General features: G+C 38.2%; 1 protein-coding gene across 5 annotated transcripts in view; it reads left to right on the top strand.

Annotated features, from left to right (window-relative positions):
* CFAP47 (cilia and flagella associated protein 47) overlaps positions 1–18933 on the top strand; it is a 191104-nt gene that overhangs the window by 130463 nt on the left and 41708 nt on the right. For 4 of the 5 annotated variants that reach the window (XR_015949533.1, XM_088667791.1, XM_088667793.1 and 1 more), the window contains 3 exons: positions 5411–5515; positions 8137–8293; positions 16274–16366. Coding sequence is in view for 4 of the 5 variants with exons in the window: in XM_088667791.1 (XP_088523917.1) it covers positions 5411–5515; positions 8137–8293; positions 16274–16366 (355 nt within the window). In the remaining variant the exon portion in view is untranslated. Of the gene's footprint in view, positions 1–5410; positions 5516–8136; positions 8294–12223; positions 12475–16273; positions 16367–18933 lie in introns of those variants that run through there. The other variant, XM_088667794.1, reaches the window with a different exon arrangement.

Below are 18933 nucleotides of genomic sequence, written 5' to 3'. Positions count from 1 at the left end.
AAAGGTGACAATAAAACTGTTAGAGAGGCAAAATGGGAACAGAGGATGTTCAAAGCATAGGTTTGGATCCAGAATTCCCATCAGCAGAAACCCTTCACCTCCACACTCAGGAGATGCAACAACAAGCTACTCCGGTTGGAGAAAGCAGGGGAGACACTTTTTTTGGCCAATTCTAACCCTTGCAGCTCCCTTTGTCCCATGAAAAGCTGTACAAGCTGGGCTTGGGAGAATCAGCAGAATAGTGTGAGAGGTGGCACAGTGGGCTGCAGGAGGAAGGACATCTCAGGGGCAGTCACCTTCTTCCTCCACTGGGTCTGTTTTCTTTGTAAGCAGAAGGAGTTCTCTGCTTGTAGAAGGGACACTCTAGATCCAACCAATTGCATTAAGAGCAACTGGATATTATGCAAAATGGCTGCCAATTGTATCAGCATCTACGTCTGCCTAAAATATCTGGCGAAACTTACTATGTGACCTGGGACTCGCTTAAAGGTGAAGGTAAAGGGACCCCTGACCATTAGGTCCAGTCGTGACCGACTCTGGGGTTGCGCGCTCATCTCACATTATTGGCCAAGGGAGCCGGCGTATAGCTTCCAGGTCATGTGGCCAGCATGACAAAGCTGCTTCTGGCAAACCAGAGCAGCACATGGAAACGCCATTTACCTTCCCGCTGTAGCGGTTCCTATTTATCTACTTTCACTTTGACGTGCTTTCAAACTGCTAGGTTGGCAGGAGCTGGGACCAAGCAACGGGAGCTCCCCCCATCACAGGGATTCGAACCGCCGACCTTCTGATCAGCAAGCCCCAGGCTCAGTGGTTTAACCCACAGCTGCAAATAAAACGTTTTAAATGTGTCGTAAAGTGCAATATACAATTGTGACACTAGATGGTGGCTGTGAGCTATAGCCCTTGCAACACATTTTTTAAAACGATAAAAAAAAATCCACAACGTTTTTAACGTGTGTCGATCCCACCCTGAAGACATTCTTTGAGTTGCCCCATTCTGATGGTGGCAGCCATTGTCACCCACAGCAGGCTTGCTGTGTTCGGGTTTTGTTTTGTTTTTGCAGTAGAACCAACATAGAGCCTAGTGGTACTATGAAGACTAACAAATTGACTAGAGCCCATTTCATCAGATGCATCTGGTTTTACATTTACTGCAGTGAGTTCTAGTCAACAAATTTATACCACAGTAAATCGTTTAGCATTAGGTGCCACAAATCTCTTTGTTGTTATCACACAATTTTATTGATTTATTTTATTCATTGAATTTATATACCGCCCTACAGCTGGAGTTCTTATAGTGAAACAATAAAATTCACTAGACATTTGGAGATAGATGGGTAGTAGCAGCAGCTCATCATTGCCTTTTGCAATGTCTAATTCCACTCAAAGTTTCAGGACACCTTTGAATTTCAAGGTAATATTTGTCTCCGTCACTCTGCTTCTATGGTCCGCATGACAGATGGAGGCTCTAGATGGCAAAGAGGAGATTTGCAAGAGGCTGTAGTGTGGCAATATAAGTAATCTCATCCACTCTGTGCTACTCTGCTGCTGCTGGGATGCATTTCCTTTCCCAACCTGATGAAAATCTTGGCTGTAGAAAATACCTTAGTGAATTACTGTTAGCAAAAGTTCTTGGGTCAGTTCTTGCTTCAGAAACCTTCTCTACTTGATATGTTGCTACCAGACATGGTATACAATGCTGGATCAGATGGAGCAGCTTGTGAGATTCAGTATAAGGCAGGTTCAGGTATTCAGGAACTTTTAAACTATGTGATCTAGACTGTTAGGTCACAGAATCATAGAATTGTACAGTTGGAAGGGACTCCAGAGATCATCTATTCCAACCCCCTGCAATGCAGGAATATGCAGCACAGGGATTGAACCCACAACCTTGGCATTTCCAAGCCATAGGATGTTGAGATGGGCAGCTGAATCCCTTCTAGAAATAGTCTGTCCTATAGATTCTACACATATCAGGCTCCAGACTGGGAAATTTGAACAATAGACCTGAGAGTCTCATTAATTGTCAGACAGTTATTTTTTATTTGGACATGAGTAGTTCTGTTCATTTTCAGACAGAACAAAATTTATTGCCAGCAACATTTTCTGCCTCCAAAGCTAGAAACTGTACTGTGATTTTAGAATGTTGTGTCCTTTCCATTAATGTTTTATTGAAGCTGAGTCACTGAGAAGCAGCTTCTATGTGTTGTTTATGTATTCATGTTGTAGTGGTTCTTAAAATGCAAGGTCCTTTGTAAATCGTTACAAGTTTCTGAAAGGTAGAAGAAGTGAAACATGTACCTCTATCAGATAAACCTATAAAATGCCTTTGTGGCATTTAAGATAGGCATTCATGTTCTAAAGCATAATAAATTAATCTTGTCTATTAAGCTGCTTGCTTTTTCTTGGCTTATGATAACAAATTTGTGTTGCTGTAATGTAGCATAATATTAAGTCAAAATTCAGATTTTTCTGAATTCAATAAAATGACCTTTCTATGTATTGAACATTTTACTATTCTATTTCATCAAACTGAACAAATATGCTGGAGCGGACATTTTCTCATTCCGTTTGTTTAATGTAAAATATATTAAACACTTCATTATAAAATAAGTAAAAGCTGGATGTGTTCTGTTACTTACAATTTCACAAATCAGTATTTGCACGCATAGCACTATGATCTTGATTCATTATATTATTAGCTTGCTGCAGATAGATTTTTGGAAGAGCTCTAACGGGTTCATACATATTACAGTCAGATCATTAGCAGAGAAATTGATTAAACTTAATGATAATGAATTTTGACTCCTGTAGCCTGCATACAAACTGTCCAGGCAGTTTAATATACCCTTCCTGCTTTCAGCTTTTCTAATTCATTACCAGATGCTTAAATGCCACCACTATTCATGGCACATTATCTGTAAAGGCACATTAAAAATAAATTACCTAAATTTACTTCATGAAAGTGTTCAATCCCAAATGCATTAGTCTTCAACACTGGGCATGTGAATTTCAAACACTTCCACTTCTGCCTCTTTCTTAAAATATGGTGGCTTTGAGCATTTTCAGTAATCAGCCAGCTGCCACCTTTTTGCTTCAAGAGAACCTTCAAAGTGCACAGGATCTCAGATTCTAATTGAAATTGTGTGACACCCATCCCTTTAGTATCTCTTAGAGTTTTGTGTGTGTATTTGTGCTATGGTATATGAATTCTTTTAGAAAAGATGTTTTTTATCAAGTACTGATCTCTCACCTTTTGAGCTTAACACTTGATTATTTTCTTTAAAAGCTCTTAATATTGCGTAGAACAGGCACCCCCAAACTCCGGCCCTCCAGATGTTTTGGACTACAATTCCCATCATCCCTGACCACTGGTCCTGTTAGCTAGGGATCATGGGAGTTGTAGGCCAAAACATCTGGAGGGCCGCAGTTTGGGGGTGCCTGGCGTAGAAGAACAACTTTTTAAAGATGAATTTTCAGCTCCACAGAATGCTAAACATAGTTGTCCATGCATAGTTAACTGTAGCATGGTATTTCTGGAGCTCAACTGAGGCAGGGTTTCTAATAGTTATATCTCTTCATTATAAAAATCTAGTTTTGCTGGGTGATTCCCAAGGAATCAAGGAACACTAACTGTGATTTAATTGTATACACCAGCTTGTATTTTGTGTGGTTTTGTATTTTCTCTCTTTTGACTGAAGCCCACCTGCAAACCCTTGAGTGAAGGGTTTGATATAAGTTGCCTATATAAACAAAATAAATAAATAAATAAAAAGATAAATAAGAAACTCATCACAGGAAACAAGCTGCTGGGGAGGGAGTCGGTGTAGGAAGCTATGCCTTTAGCAGCAGCCTGAGGGATTCCAGAGAGATATCACCAAGTCCTGACCAACAGAGCAAATTTCATTGTAATCAGCCTAATAGCAAAGAAGCTTCTTGAATAACAATAAGGTGGACCAGCTTTTGGGATAAGGACTAACTTCTATAAGAGCTTTGATCTCGGCTTACCTGGAGGGACCCAGGGTCCAACTTCTTGCATATGTTTTATGTGATTCTCAGCAAAATTTATATTTCATGTTCAATACATGCACAGTTTTGAATAACAGCTTGTGAACTTGAACCCTGAACCAAGCATGCAGATATTCCCTTCTGCACTTCGACAGTACCACAGTGTAGTCTCACCTTATTATGCTCAGTTGCATTTGTATGGTTTCGTAAGTGAGCACTGTGAATACAACAAAGGTGTTGTGTGTTACACATTGTCTTGTGCCACACATACAAGTTTCACATTTAAACTGTATGGTTAGTTTAGCAACACTCGTGTGGATGCTTATATTATTGATATTAGTCACTTGGATCTTAACATTCTTAACATGCATGAATATTATATTTCTTATTAACATAAAAATGAGATCATGCATTTACTTCATATCCCATGTAAAAATGGTTTGGGAAACATTAATTGGATATTTTTGTATTAAAATGCAAAAACAAACAAAAACAACAACCAAGTTTATCTTGTATCCCTAACTGCTATTTTGATCTGACTCATGCCGGCTTAAGTGAAACATACAGTTTCCTGGTTAAGGAGAAATCAAACAAAGAGAAAAACATGGCAGCCTTTATATTAGCAAAGTTAAAGGTGAAGTTTGGATGCTGTGCTAGAAAAACCAATCAGAAGTTGCAGCAACAATATGTATGTTTCAGGCAGATATGCTGTTGGATGTCTGGCACTAGGCTGCACGTGTACCAAGTAATTTTATTCTTGGATTTAAATGTTAGTTCCTTGCTTAGAAGCTTCAAACAATTTTATCTTATCACCATATAGTTGGCCACTATTGTGCATCCAACTCTTTTAATTTGGAGTAAGCACATCACAGCATGGTAGTTTCTTTGAGCCCATATAAATGTGCATAACTGTAGATGGAAAACAAACAGCATATACTGTAAATATATACTCCACATTGCCCTTTAAAATGGTATCTGGCTTTTTAATTGTGCAGCAATATAAGACTTCTAAGCATCTCTGTAATGTGAAAAAAGAAGATATAGTGGCAGTATATGACCTGAAAAACCGAAGCGCTCTTTCTTTCATCCATACTTTAAAAACAGCCTCCACTTCTTTCTTTGTGGCTAATAACATAATGTTTTTAGTTTTTAGTTGCTGGGGAATACATGTGCTGCAACTGCCGCTAAGCACTGTTTACTGCAGTACACTTTATCAGTCTTAGCAGATCCTGCATGCTGAGAGTGGAGAAGGCATACAGTGGAACACATTAATTACGTAAACATCAACAGTGTTGATACAAGGCACAATAAAAGAACTGGCTCCAAAATAAAATTGATTTTTATTTTTCATTTCCTCCCCACCCCCCTCTCTCATCTCCCTCCCACAATGTTTGTGCAGTTGGTTGTAGCTCCTCATTCCACCACCGAAGTACCAGTTCGGTTTTTTCCTTCTGCCCTAGGAAGGGCCAACCACACAGCAAAAATCACTTTCATGTGCCCACAGGTATGGATGCTCAATTAGATTTGATGAATTAAATATTATCTAGCATTGTAAAATATTATTATATGGTCCAGCGGCAGGCAAGGTAAGGCTAGTGGACTGTATTTCACTTGCCAAAGCTTCTATCCTGCCATTCTTCCTGAATGACTAGCCTAAAGATCAGAAACAACGTGGGGTTGTAGATGCTCAGGGAAAGAGCTACTGGGCCTGATAAAGCTCAGGGCCTGGTGATTTTAAAATCCTGCTCAGAGGCATATTGGAATGTTGATATTGGATCCTTCATGGGTAGTCCATTTGAAAATGCACATATTCTTGATTTTCACCTAGGTACTTGAGATTTGACTGAGGTTACTAACAGTTATGGCTTGGTTAACATTCAGGAAAGTATTCTAAAATGTATACAATTACAAATGCCACTGTTCTTTTGAAAACCTATTATGACTTTTTAAAATACACACAAATCTCATATGGCATATGCTAATATCCTATTTATTAAAAAGAAGTGCTTAAAAACACTAGATATAATTTTACTTAAAGGTTTCTTCAAAATATTAGCATTTTCTGCCTCTTTACTGTGTTGAATTTTGAAAGGGAAATAACTAAATTAATAAGATTCATCTCCTTCTCCAACTCTACCTTACTTAAAGCTGCAGTTAGAGACAAAAGAAATGAGCTAATATTATGATATTATTATGCTCTAATGTTTGCATATTATTTGTGCTTGAGTAAAAAAGTTTGGTTTCTAAAGTGCATATTATTCCCTTGTTGGGTTATTTGATTCTCTAATCTAATAGGATTAACACTTCATCTCATTACTAGCTAAAATGTATGATTCCTTATAATGTAGCAAAACCAATATTTTTTTTGAAAGTTTGAAGTGATTTACAGACTAATCCACAACCAAATTAAGCCAAATTGCTGGATTCACATCAGAGTCCTTATACTTTAGCCTTGGAAAGACACATTTACCTGGAAACAAGTCTTGCAAAACACAATGGGACTTACTTCACAATTGCACTATTGCTATTGGTATATTTTAATTCCACTGATTTCACTTTAAAAGACCCATTCATCTGAAAATCAAAGCAGATAAGATTAGCTTGCTTGACAAAGTATACTGTTTTGATTATTTTCTCTGCTTTAACATGCAGTTGAAAGAGAAATAGCAAGAAAAACTAAGTGCTAGCAGTTCTGGTATATATGGTGTATATACAAGGACAGTTCAAGAAGATGAAGTGCTATTATTCTGTCTGAAACCATGATAGCTCACAGAACTTTGATCAATAAATTAAAAAGTCTTGTTCTTTATCAAATACCAAAGCCATAAAATAAGCAAATAAGTCACTGAAACCTTTCAGGTTCAAATTGAGGCCTGACACTCAATTTTTGTCAACATGCCTCTCCTGTCAAATAGTGGCAAATCTTCAAGTTTTATCTCAGCCAAACCTTTAATCAATATCTCATCCTTTCACTTGCTATGTCCAGCCCTCTCAACCTTTTCAGTGTTTTGCTCTAACCTTTGTGACTCACTTTGCTCTTTTCATCCCTAAATCATCTGAAACTTTTGAATTATCGACTGAACTTCATAAGAGAAAGGTATTAAACTATTGCATGATGGTAGCATACTGAATATACATCAGCATTACGTTTCTACCATTCCAGTGCCAAGATTATTTAAGAAAGGTTTTCAGGGGTCCTTTTCACTGTATATATAGGAAGCCTGGCAAAATCTTAACCTTAAAAATTGGCATTGATTTTCTTCCCTTGATTTCACTGATTAAATGCTTCTGAAATGACACTTTAAGCTGTCTCATAGCTGAGTAACTGACTAATATAAAATCAGCTAATGGCAGGACTTACAGGACAAGGCTTAACTGTTTCTGATTGTGCCTCATTGCTGAATTGAGAGAAACCACTATGGGTTATTATCTGCTTCGTTTGTTTCTGGTTTGCAGCTGTGTGAAGAACACTCTGCAGTACGAATTTGAACTCTGACTGCAATCACTTTGTTCTTGTTTTTGATCACTGAAATTAACTTTGTTGGAACAGCACAACTGAAATGCCAAGATGAGTAGAACAGTTAGTCGAGATACTAATATACTTATAGCACCTAGTTTTCCCAGTAAACCAGCAATATCTGTCTGTAATGGAGTGAGACTAATAAAACTGAGCAGTGTTAGAGACGAGCAGGATCTATTATTAGAGTGTCAAGTATTCTTTGATTACATTCTTTTCAGCTTCTTCTATTTAATATGCTGCTAAGAATAATGCATCATCTCAAATTCACTTCAAAAAAATGTAAGCAGTGAAGTGGGTGAAACAGCTTTCCTCTAATGCTTAATTAGCTCATTACCAATTAAGGGTAACAGGTAGAATGTATGAAACTTTTTAAAAGAAGGAAGCCAAATAAATTGTGCTAGAATTGGCTGGCTATCTAGAGCTGCAAGTGAATGGTCTTCCTTGCATTGAGCTCTGAGTTTGCATTGGAGTTCCTTATGTATATAAAAACCCCTTGATTGGGGCCATCATATTTTTACCTGAAGCTTAACATTTACAGGAAAATGAAAAAAAGGACAAAGAAGTGGTTTCTGATTAAAATGTGAACAATGTTATTCTTACCACAGCTTGAGGAATGGGTATTTTTATTGTCTGGAGTTGGTCTGATTCCTCAGCCATTGGAGCCAGCTTGTGTGAGTTCTTGCCTTGGTCACCATTCTTCTATCATCATAAGCTTCAGGAATCCTACATTTGAAGACATAGTGTTGGATGTCTTTTTAACAGGTACAGTAGATTCCTTTTATCATTATGCAATATATGTTGAATGCTTAAGTCCTTATTGTTCAGTTGAATTCAGTACCCAAACATGTTGCTTTGCTTAAACAATAGGGGGTTTAGCATTCAGCACATACTTTAAGTTTGAGTGGAAATCTTTGCCAGCCCACAGGCAAAGAAGTGTGTTTTCTTCTTGGGCACAGAAGGATTTATCTGTATTTACAGTTGGTGAACCAAGTTCTCCTTGGTGGGATATCATTGCTGGATCTCACATCTGCTTTTTAGTTGGCAACCTGAAGGACATCAAGAAAGGTTTACCCTGTTCACAACCCCCCAGCTCTAGCCAAAGTAGGATAACTACAAGGAAAGAAGCTTACCAGCAAGGGTACATCTTTTGCTAACAGGCCAGAACAGGTTGGGTGGTAGACCAGGGCCCCCTTAAACGGTTTCAAGTCAGTTCTCCTTCTGTAACTTGGATTGCTTTTGGCAATGGACCACTTTTGCCTTTCTTCATCTTTTTGTCTGACAGCATGTTGGTCTCTACTGGATTAAATGCTTGAAACTACTATTGTATGTTCAGCTGTTTCTACAGATACCTGGCACCATGGCAGCCCCCCCCCCCCGAAAAAACCCCACTCACCACCATCTATGTTGGGATCCTGATAAGAAACCCCATATGCAGCAAATTTTCCCATCCAAAATCCAGGACACCCACCTCCTATCATGCCACCACCACCACCACACAAACCTTGCCCAGGCCGCCTTGGACATTCCAAACAGAAGCTTAAATCCCCTACCCCTCACACCTAATATTTTAATGTAAAACACACACACCCAGCAACATTGCTACGGTAATCATGTCATTAGCATCATATGTAGTTGGGCCTTGGTCTGTCTGCCTAGGATAATTGGAGTCCCGTGTGCTCTGTGCTAGCTAAAAAGGTCATTGAGGTTACCAGGGATTCACTTGACTAAGTGAAGCTTTGCCTTTGTTCTTAGCTTATCTGTTTGATGGCTCCTGGGAAAGCAAGGCACATGCATGCATTCTTGTTAAATGCTCATTGAATATAAATTGCAACCACCATTGGGGCCCTTTATTAAGGCATGGATTGCCACATGGTGGCAATGTCTTTGACGTTGCAGCATTCAGAGTGCACATATCACCACAATACAGATGCAACTTGCATCTTCATCTGTTGTCCAAGGGCCTGTTATGATGTACTCTCATAAAATCAAAATCCCAAAATCATGTGGAAAAGGTTGGCAGTGTGACTATTTCTCACTTTGTCACCGTCTATTCCTTCTTTATGGCCACATAGATGGCATACTGGCCCCATCTCTATTCAATTTTTATATAAATGATATTATTTTCCCACCTTCACAATATGAATTTTCACCCTCCAAAACTCACAGGAAAGCATATTCCAGTGCCTCTTTACGCAGATGACGCAGCAATCCTCTTAAGATGACCGATAGGCCTTAAAAGAGCCATGAAAACACTGGCAGCTTATTGCAAGGAGAGCCAATTGGAACTCAATTACCAGAAAACCAAAATCATGTTTTTTGCCAAGAGGCCCAAACCACATACATGGTACATCGATGCACAAGATCGAGCAGGTCACCTGCTTCAAATATCTGGGTATAGCCCTTCACTCATAAGGAAGCAGAAAAGCCCATGGCGACTACGTTGTAGGGAATGCCCTAATGCTATTCTCAAGTACCTCAGAACCAAAGGTGGACACTATGTACCTGCAGCCCTCAAACTGTTTGAGGCCAAATTGATTGCACAGCTGTTATATGGTGCCCAATTAGGCCCCTCCGCCAACTGCACACCACTAGAATTGGTTCAATCCAAATTCCTAAGATTTCAATATACGTCTTGAAACTGAATCCATAAGAATTGAGGCCAAAGTGTGGCTCGCCACTTTTAATTACTGGTTGAGATATCCTTCCCGAGTGGCCTTGCTCCCTTGACTATTAAGGTTGATTTCCAATCGACATGGCACAAGCAGTGAAAAATATAACTAGGCTTCAGCCCACAGATTTTACTTGACATGGGGTATGAACAAGCTAAAAAAAATCAATAAACAGCATGTGGAAGACACAGAACGCCAGGCAGATCTAGTCAGGTCCCCAACATTTCTAATCAGAGAAACTAGAAGATACCTCACCTCCCAAATGCCATATATAACCAACCTTGAAATCCCAAAACAGCGAAGGGCTTTCACTTTGGCCCATTGTCAGGCCCTTCCCTCAGCCATTCAGGAAGGCCGTTATAGGAAACACCGTACAAGAAGAGGAAATGCTCATGTGGCTCTGGACAACAGGGAACAATGGAACATGTCTCTTTCCATTGTCAGTATTATATAGACATCCAAGCCAGGTTTATCCTGCCTATTCGACATAAATTCCCAGGACGTATAGAACAACTCAGCAACTCTACAACTCCAGGTGCAAACCCAGATATCATATATTCAGTTGCTAGATTTTGCGCTGGCATGATGAATATTTGCTGAAGGGTGGTTTGTGTTACAAACCAGTCCTAAATTGAACACCCATATTGCAACACCTGTATTCCCTTAAGCTCCACCCCTTATAGTTTTAACTGTGTGTCTTTTAGTTCTTATCTGTTTTAATTATCAGTTTTTATCCATCCATTATCCGTGTTTAATCTCTTATTCTATTCACACGTTTTATCCTGTGCCTGTTTCCTTGTTCTTATTTGTTTAACAATTATCTATTTATATCCTAACTGTTATTTTATTTGTATGTTTTTCTTATGCTGGTCTGTGACTGTAATAAAGTTAACACCATACTAAACGTAACCGGCTGATTATCACAATACTAATATATGATATTCTGTAATCACCTTAACACGAGACACACATAACATCCAAATCAGTCACATAATATAAAAGTCTTATAAAGTTTTTTGAAGTCCAATTGAGTAGCTTTAAAAATACACCTTTCATATGGCTCTGAAATGCAACTGAAGTGAACAGAGACTCTCCCAAAAATTATTCAGTAAATCTGAAATATTCAATCTCTTCTTCCTCAACCCGCTCTAAATTGGCTCCAAGCTTACGTGACCCTTTCTATATTGTACTTGGTGTATGTTTAAGACTCTATTTAGTGTGCCTGGGTAAAGCCTGGAGTATGTTTGGGGCTCTCCTTCTGTGTACTCTGGGGAGCAAAATGAAAAAAGAGCATTAAAACAAACTGACAGACTGCCAAGCTGCATCCTCCTTCAAGAAATTCCTTCCTTCTGAACATCACTTATCCAGGCCAGCTAATATTGTATTGAATCCAAAGATGTGTGAGTGAAATGAGTTCACTCATTAGTGCTATTCTATGATTTGGTACCCAAGCGCTGAAGGAAGAAGTATTTGGAGCTGCATCACACAATACAAAGGAATTGTTCACCTGTCTGTACATGGGATTAACACAAATCTGCACTGAAAAGCAAGCGCTAATGGTTGATGTTCCCCATTGGAACACTAGGATTGCTCTGCAGTGAGAAATTGCATGAACCCCAGACATTTGGGATTTGAATCAGCCTTTTAGTTGACCCAGGATATTTTTAAAATCTGATCCGGAGAAGTGTAATGCACATGGTTAGGAAATGGCTATCAACAGTTTTATGCTGCACGCATATTGATGACCACATTTTTTGGAAAGAAGAGATGTGTGACTATTACAGCATTTCATCCCGCACCATTTAGAAAACAGCATGTTTTGTCCTGATTTATCATTCAAGTCAGTATCTCTTCTGATTTGCACAGCAACAAAACTATTATAAGAAGCAAACAGAGTCTAAACACTCTGCCAAATGGCGTATTTAGAAGTATCATGGTATTGGGCTGCTATTTGTAATGTGCTTTCTTAAAACAGTTTCCACAGAAATGATAATAGAAGTGACCTTCAATATAATCCCTGCAGAAATCATGTGCACAGATGAATACTATTGTGGTGGACACCAAGCAAACTTGGGAGAGAAAGGCACAGTAAGAAGAGGGAGCAAATAGGAACCTAGGACGCATCTTATACAAGATTGGTCCATCTTGCTCAGTATTGTCTACACTGACTGGCAGCAGTTCTCCAGGTTTTCAGACAGGGGTTTCTCCCAGCCCTGCTTGTTTATGGCAGGATTGAATCTGGTACCTTCTGCATGCAAAGCAAATGCTCTAACCACTGAACTATGCATGGCCTTTCTCCTAAATAGAACAAGAAGCTAAATGCATTTAGGTTTACATAATGATTCACAAGTAACTACTTGAATCTTTGGCTTCAGGGTTCAGTGAATGTTATTTTGCAAATAGACTATTCATTGTTTTTTATAGTTCTGTACTGTCACAAGATTGAATGGTTTGGTTGTTTGAATTCCCCAACACATCAACATCTGACCTCCAATTGCTAAAGGCACCAAGACCTAGATTTTTCCTTTGCAACACTTACCAAATAGCTCTATCATTGTTCTGGGCAAATAAAATTCTGGATTTGTAAATTCATTCATACAGTAATATTTAAACATGTTTATTTGCATAAATTGGGATTTACATATTGGTATCTCCTCACAGGGAAAAATGCATTAAAAGTGCAACTGGCATTTATGCTAATAAGTGCTGAACTAAAAGATTAATGTCTCTGCAATTACTAATCAGTTTAGGAGAGTAATTGCTCCATCCTTGGGATCTGACTTTATCTACTTGTGTAAGCATTTTAAGCTTAAAACAGATCTCTGTAGCAATATCTGAGATTGTGTTAATCTGGGGTTGTTCACTGCCACAGTATAGCAGCTGCCTCATCCTTTGGATTTCTAAAGCTAAAACTATTTACAAAACATAATTGTATACAGACATACAGTGTAGCTTGGTCACCCCATATTCATGGTGTTTTGCCTAAATTGGCGTGGAAATATTTTCTGACTGCTCTTATGCTTCTCTGAGAACTCTTTTAATTTCTATGAAGTATTCAGCAGAACTAAATGCTGGATTTGTAGCAGCCTGGTCCAAACTTCTTTTTGTTGCAGTTTTTCCCTCCGGGTAGTTGGTATTAGAACCTTCAAAGCCCATTTAATTCAATAAACATAATTAAGAGCAAATAAACATCACATTTGTTGAAAATGTTAACTAAAACATTTATTTTGAGCATAACTATAGCTCTCTCTTTTTTTAAGAGACGCGGGTGGCGCTGTGGTCTAAACCACAGAGCCCAGAAGGTTGGCGGTTTGAATCCCTGTGACGGGGTGAGCTCCTGTTGCTCAGTTCCTGCTCCTGTGAACCCCCTTGAACCAGTTTTGGCAGCGAGGGGAGGGGGAAAGTCTTGTTGCAGTAATGGGAGCCCTTCTACAGGACTTTTGCTGATAAGGCTTCTTAGGTGGACCCCACCCAAAATATTCAATAATTGTAGAAATACAATTTATCAAAATTATATTGCAAAAACTTAAGTTTGACAGAGAATAAATATTTGCACTAGCAAACTGTCAAATACATGAACAAATACTCAGAAGAAGTAATTTCTTGTAATCTCACTGATCGATTATCTGGGACAACACATTCCAAAACACACTGTTTGTTTAAGAGCAATCCACTGCTTTTGTAATTTAAGAGAGCAAGACTGCTTCTTTGTCTTTCTACAGTGTCAGCCAGGTGCACGTGGACTAATATTGCAATGTGAGTTGGGTCATTTAGAGTCTCATTTCCAGTAGAGTTGGAAAAAGCATATATTCAACTCTTACCAGGGTTGCTCTGTATAACAATCTGCTAGACAGTTTGACAGTGCAGATGTAACATCATTTGATTCTTGACAGCCTATTTTTCCACTCTCACTGTAATTTTTTTCACATGTGTCATTCACCATACTCGGTACAATGTTGCTGAAATTGGTTTTCCATTATAGTCTTTTTGGCAATCACTGTAAATGTCAACTCAACTAATTAGGTACCTATCTGTTGCTGCTGTGATCACCTTCACATTCCCAAGTTTGAGATAAGAGTTGTAGTAAAGACCAGTATTGTACGTTTTCGGAAAAAGAAGGTTGAGATGAATTAATGGATGGTATGACAGTTAAATTGTCGCGTTAAATCATGCAAAGCAAATTTGTGTACAAGTTATAAATCTTTGTAACTATGGGATGTTAGGAGGGAAGGACGAGTTGGTTCTTTGCATAATTCAGCCTTGTAAATAAGGCTCCAAAGTTGCTATCCTGCAACTTCCCTCCTTGTGGTTAGCACAGAAACCAAGCAGGCTCAGGGCTGCCCAATACATTTTGGCACCTGAGGTGAATTCCTGGTTACCTATGACTACCATACAGGCTGGTCGGCTTGGCCTGTTACCATATATTTCCCTCCACGCCATGGCCATTCTAATGAAAACCACTTATTTATTAACATGGTGCTAATACCACCAAGGTTGCAGGTTCGATCCCCATATGGGACAGCTGCATATTCCTCCTGCATTGTAGGTGGTTGGACTAAATCAGGCATAGGCAAACTTGGTCCTCCAGATGTTTTGGGACTACAGCTCCCATCATCCCTAACTAACAGGACCAGTGGTCAAGGATGATGGTAGTTGTAGTCCCTAAATATCTGGAGGGCTGAGTTTGCCTATACTTGGACTAGATGATCCTCAGGGTCCCTTTCAACTCACCAGTTCTATGTTTCTATGATTCTACATACTCTGTATGAAAATAGGTGATATTAAAATTAGTTATGTTGCTTGGCTTGGAATATAAATTCATTATTCCTTGGTTTGGAATATAAATTTCAGGAATGAATGACTGCTCTCAGTTCAAAGGCAAGCATTATGGCACCTCAGTTCTTCTCTGCCTTGAATTTTAAAGAGAAGAAGTCCCAACTCACTTATCTAACAGCTGCAGTGTCTACAGTAGGGTCATATGTATCTCTTCCCCATAATCTGTAATATTCCATAGTAGTAGCATGGCAGGTACTGGGGATTGTGTTTCTCTCAATCCTGCTCTCAAGATTTGGCCTTATTTTGGCCATTACATTGTTAATCAATGGTGAGTCTGACTTAATAATAATAATTGTATTATTTAAACACTACCTGCGTTTCCCCAGCCACTCTGGGCTTCCTCTTGCTGGGCTAAATGCAACTAGGCAAATGGCCTTTAGCCAGCAGTGAGTTGGTTTTGCATTTTGGCTGGAGGGCTACCTGGTTGCATTGTATCCTAACTGCCTCCAGGCTGGCAGATTGGAGTTTGGGTTGCCCAGTGATAATTCATCAGAGTTTGTATAACTTTATATTTGCTGATTATCAGATCAAATTAATACTGACGATTTTCTCACTGCTTCAACACCAGTTGTTTCTTTCTGGTATCATATTTTTCCTATAGCTATGTATTGTGTGAGATTGAGCTTTATTTTTATTTTGTTGGTCATCTCACCATGTAGTACAGTCATAATTAAATATGATCTCTCTGGGATGGATTAAAACACGTGTCTCCAGAAACTTCTATGTAGAATACAGCAAGAAGTAACATGTTGAGGTACTGGCCTTTATGAATTTAGTTAAAATTTCAGTTTGGAATATAATTTCATAGAATTGCAGAGTTGGAAGAGACTCTGAGGGTCATCTCATCCAACTCTGTGCAATGCATGAATCTCAACTTTCTGCTTAAAAACCTCCGAGGAAGGAGAGTCCTTCTTTGCTATATATTTTTAAAGAACAAACATATTTGCACATCCCTTTTCTAAAACCTTGGTTTTTGGGAGTATATTATTCCAAATAATTTTAATAGGATTCCATGAGTAGCTATAGTCATTTTTGGCATGCATAGGAGAACGATTAAAATGCAGAGAGACCTTAAAAAACTGTCATCTCCTATTTCAAAGTATACTTTGAAGAGCATTCATCAGTTCTTACATTAGAACAGCCTTTGATCACATTTCAACCTCCAGTGAATTCCTTTCCTTGAATGTGACATTGAAGCATAACAGAATTTTCTTTTTCTTTCCCTTCTTTTTATTAGATCAGCAGCATGTCATGCATAATCCCCCTGAATCTGTATCCCACCAGCCCAATAAGGACAGCATTTTCTGGCTTTCCCTCAAGCAAAAACAAGGTACACAGTTGTATGGTTTATGTATGTTTTTGCAAAGTGTTGAAAACAGATATTCATTTATGTAGCTTAATTCCCATTTAACGAAACAATAAAAGTGAACTGTTTTGCTCTATTATATATTGTGGTGGTGGTGGGACTCGTATTTGTTTAACATGGGTTGGGAGCTGTCCTCAGGTTAGAGCAGGCATAGGCAAACTCAGCCCTCTAGCTGTTTTGGGACTACAACTCCCATCATCCCTAGCTAACAGGACCAGTGGTCAGGGATGATGGGAGTTGTAGTCCGAAAACATCTGGAGGGCTGGGTTTGCCTATGCCTGAGTTAGAAGAAGTGTGGCCCACGCAGAAAATGTTGAGAAGGAAACATTCCTCCCAGCATCCCAATTAAATCTTAGATGAATACTCATTGATGTGGTTCAGTTAACATATCTTTTTTATTATTATTAAATTTTTATTCAATTTTCTTTTTCTTTCATTACATACATCTCATATCCATAACATTTATATTACATTCCCTCTTTCCTCCCCTCCTGGGCTTCCCCCAACTTCCACTTCTGATTTGTTTTTCCCTTATTACACACTGCTGTTTCTTAAAAGATACACTATATTATTTCTTTATCTTCTACATATTTTTTGTTAGTAAAGGTGTGAGTGTTTATTTAAATCCTGCCATCAAGTCAATAGTCTTCCTTTGTTTCTGCAAGTATACTATAAATAGTTCCCATTCTCTTTCAAAGTCACTGTTGTCTTTTCCCCGAAGTCTGTCTATCAATTTTGCCAATTCTGCATAGTTCATCAGTTTTTCTTTTTTTCTTCAATTTTTTTTATTCATTTTATAATAACACAAATAAACACACAAAACAAAAACAGACAACACACAAAAATTCTTACCAGATGATACTTTTTATTAACCTATTTGGGTGACTTCCCCAAGTTCCCCCCATCTTAATTTCAATATTTATCAACTTTAGCAATATCCCATTTTAACAATTGAAGATAATCAAAATACTGTATTATCAATATGAAAATTAATCAAAATTAAACACTAAAACATCCTAAAACACTAAACATAAATCCTAATTCTACCCCGAAGGCCTATATCAACTTCCCTAAGGGTTTTAAAATTTTAAATATTACAATATTTTTTCAAATATAGTTTAAATTTCTTCCAATCTTCTTCCACTGTCTCTTCTTCCTGGTTGCGGAGTCTCCCAGTCAGTTTGGCCAGTTCCATAAAGTCCATTATTTGACATTCATCTATAGTTGGTATTTCTTGTATCTTCCAATTCTTGGCAATTAATAATCTTGCAGCTGTTGTGGCATACAGAAAGAATGTAATATCCTTTTTGGGGATTTCTTCCCCTATTATTCCAAGCAAAAAGGCTTCTGGTTTTTTAATAAAAGTGTCTTTCAACAGTTTTTTCATTTCATTATAAATCTTTTCCCATAAGTCTTTTACTTTGGGGCATGTCCACCACATGTGGTAAAAGGTTCTTTCTTTTTCTTTGCATTTCCAGAAAAGTTAATTAGTTTTTCTTCCCATTGCTCTTTAGTTGAAGTAGAAATTGGAGTTCTTGGTAAAGTCCAGAAATAAACAGTAAATTGCAATAACTCATGCCAGAAGAAAAATGTCATTGTCCTGATTTTTTACTGGGATTTATTTTTATTTGCCTACTATACTGGGATTGATTCCTATTTGAACTCTTCATCACACAAATAAAACCTTGTGAAGATATTTTTGAAATCCATTTTTCTTCTGGCCTGAGTTTTTGCAATTTAGTGTTTATTGCTCTTTAGTTAGCACAAAATTGGAAGACTGCAGAAATGCCATCAAAATTCTCACTGCTGTAGTAGCATACATGAATAGGGTCCTCTTCTCTTTCGGTTGATCTTGGCCTAAAAGACCTAACAAGAAAACTTCTGGTTGTTTACCAAATGTTATTTCCAACATTTTCTTCAATTCATTATATATCATTTCCCAGTACATTTTTACCTTTTTGCAATCCTACAACATATGATAAAACATACCTTCTGCTTCACATCTCCAACACTCTTTCTTTTCATTTTTATACATTTTTGCCAATTTAACCGGTGATATATACCATCCAACCTAGCAGTTCGAAAGCACGTCAAAATGCAAGTAGATAAATAGGAACCACTACAGCGGGAAGGTAAACGGCGTTTCCATGTGCTGCTCTGGTTTGCCAGAAGCGGCTTTGTCATGCTGGCCACATGACCTGGAAGCTATACGCCGGCTCCCTCGGCCAATCATGCGAGATGAGCGTGCAACCCCAGAGTCAGTCACGACTGGACCTAATGGTCAGGGGTCCCTTTACCTTTATATACCATCTATACATCATTTTCATATAATTCTCTCTCAATAATATACAATCCGTGAATTTCAAATTTACTTTCCAGTTTTATCCAATCTTCAAATAGTATACTGTGACCTATGTCTTGTGCCCATTTAATCATGACCAATTTTACTTCTTCATCTTTAGTTTCCCATAGCAAAATGATATTATATGCCTTTTTTAATAGTTACAAATTTTCTTCTATCACTTCCTTTT

Source organism: Zootoca vivipara, chromosome 4, assembly GCF_965207765.1.
Source record: "Zootoca vivipara chromosome 4, rZooViv2.hap1.1, whole genome shotgun sequence".
In the NCBI taxonomy this organism is placed as follows: Eukaryota; Metazoa; Chordata; class Lepidosauria; order Squamata; family Lacertidae; genus Zootoca; species Zootoca vivipara.
This window is presented reverse-complemented; position numbering and strand designations above follow the sequence as displayed.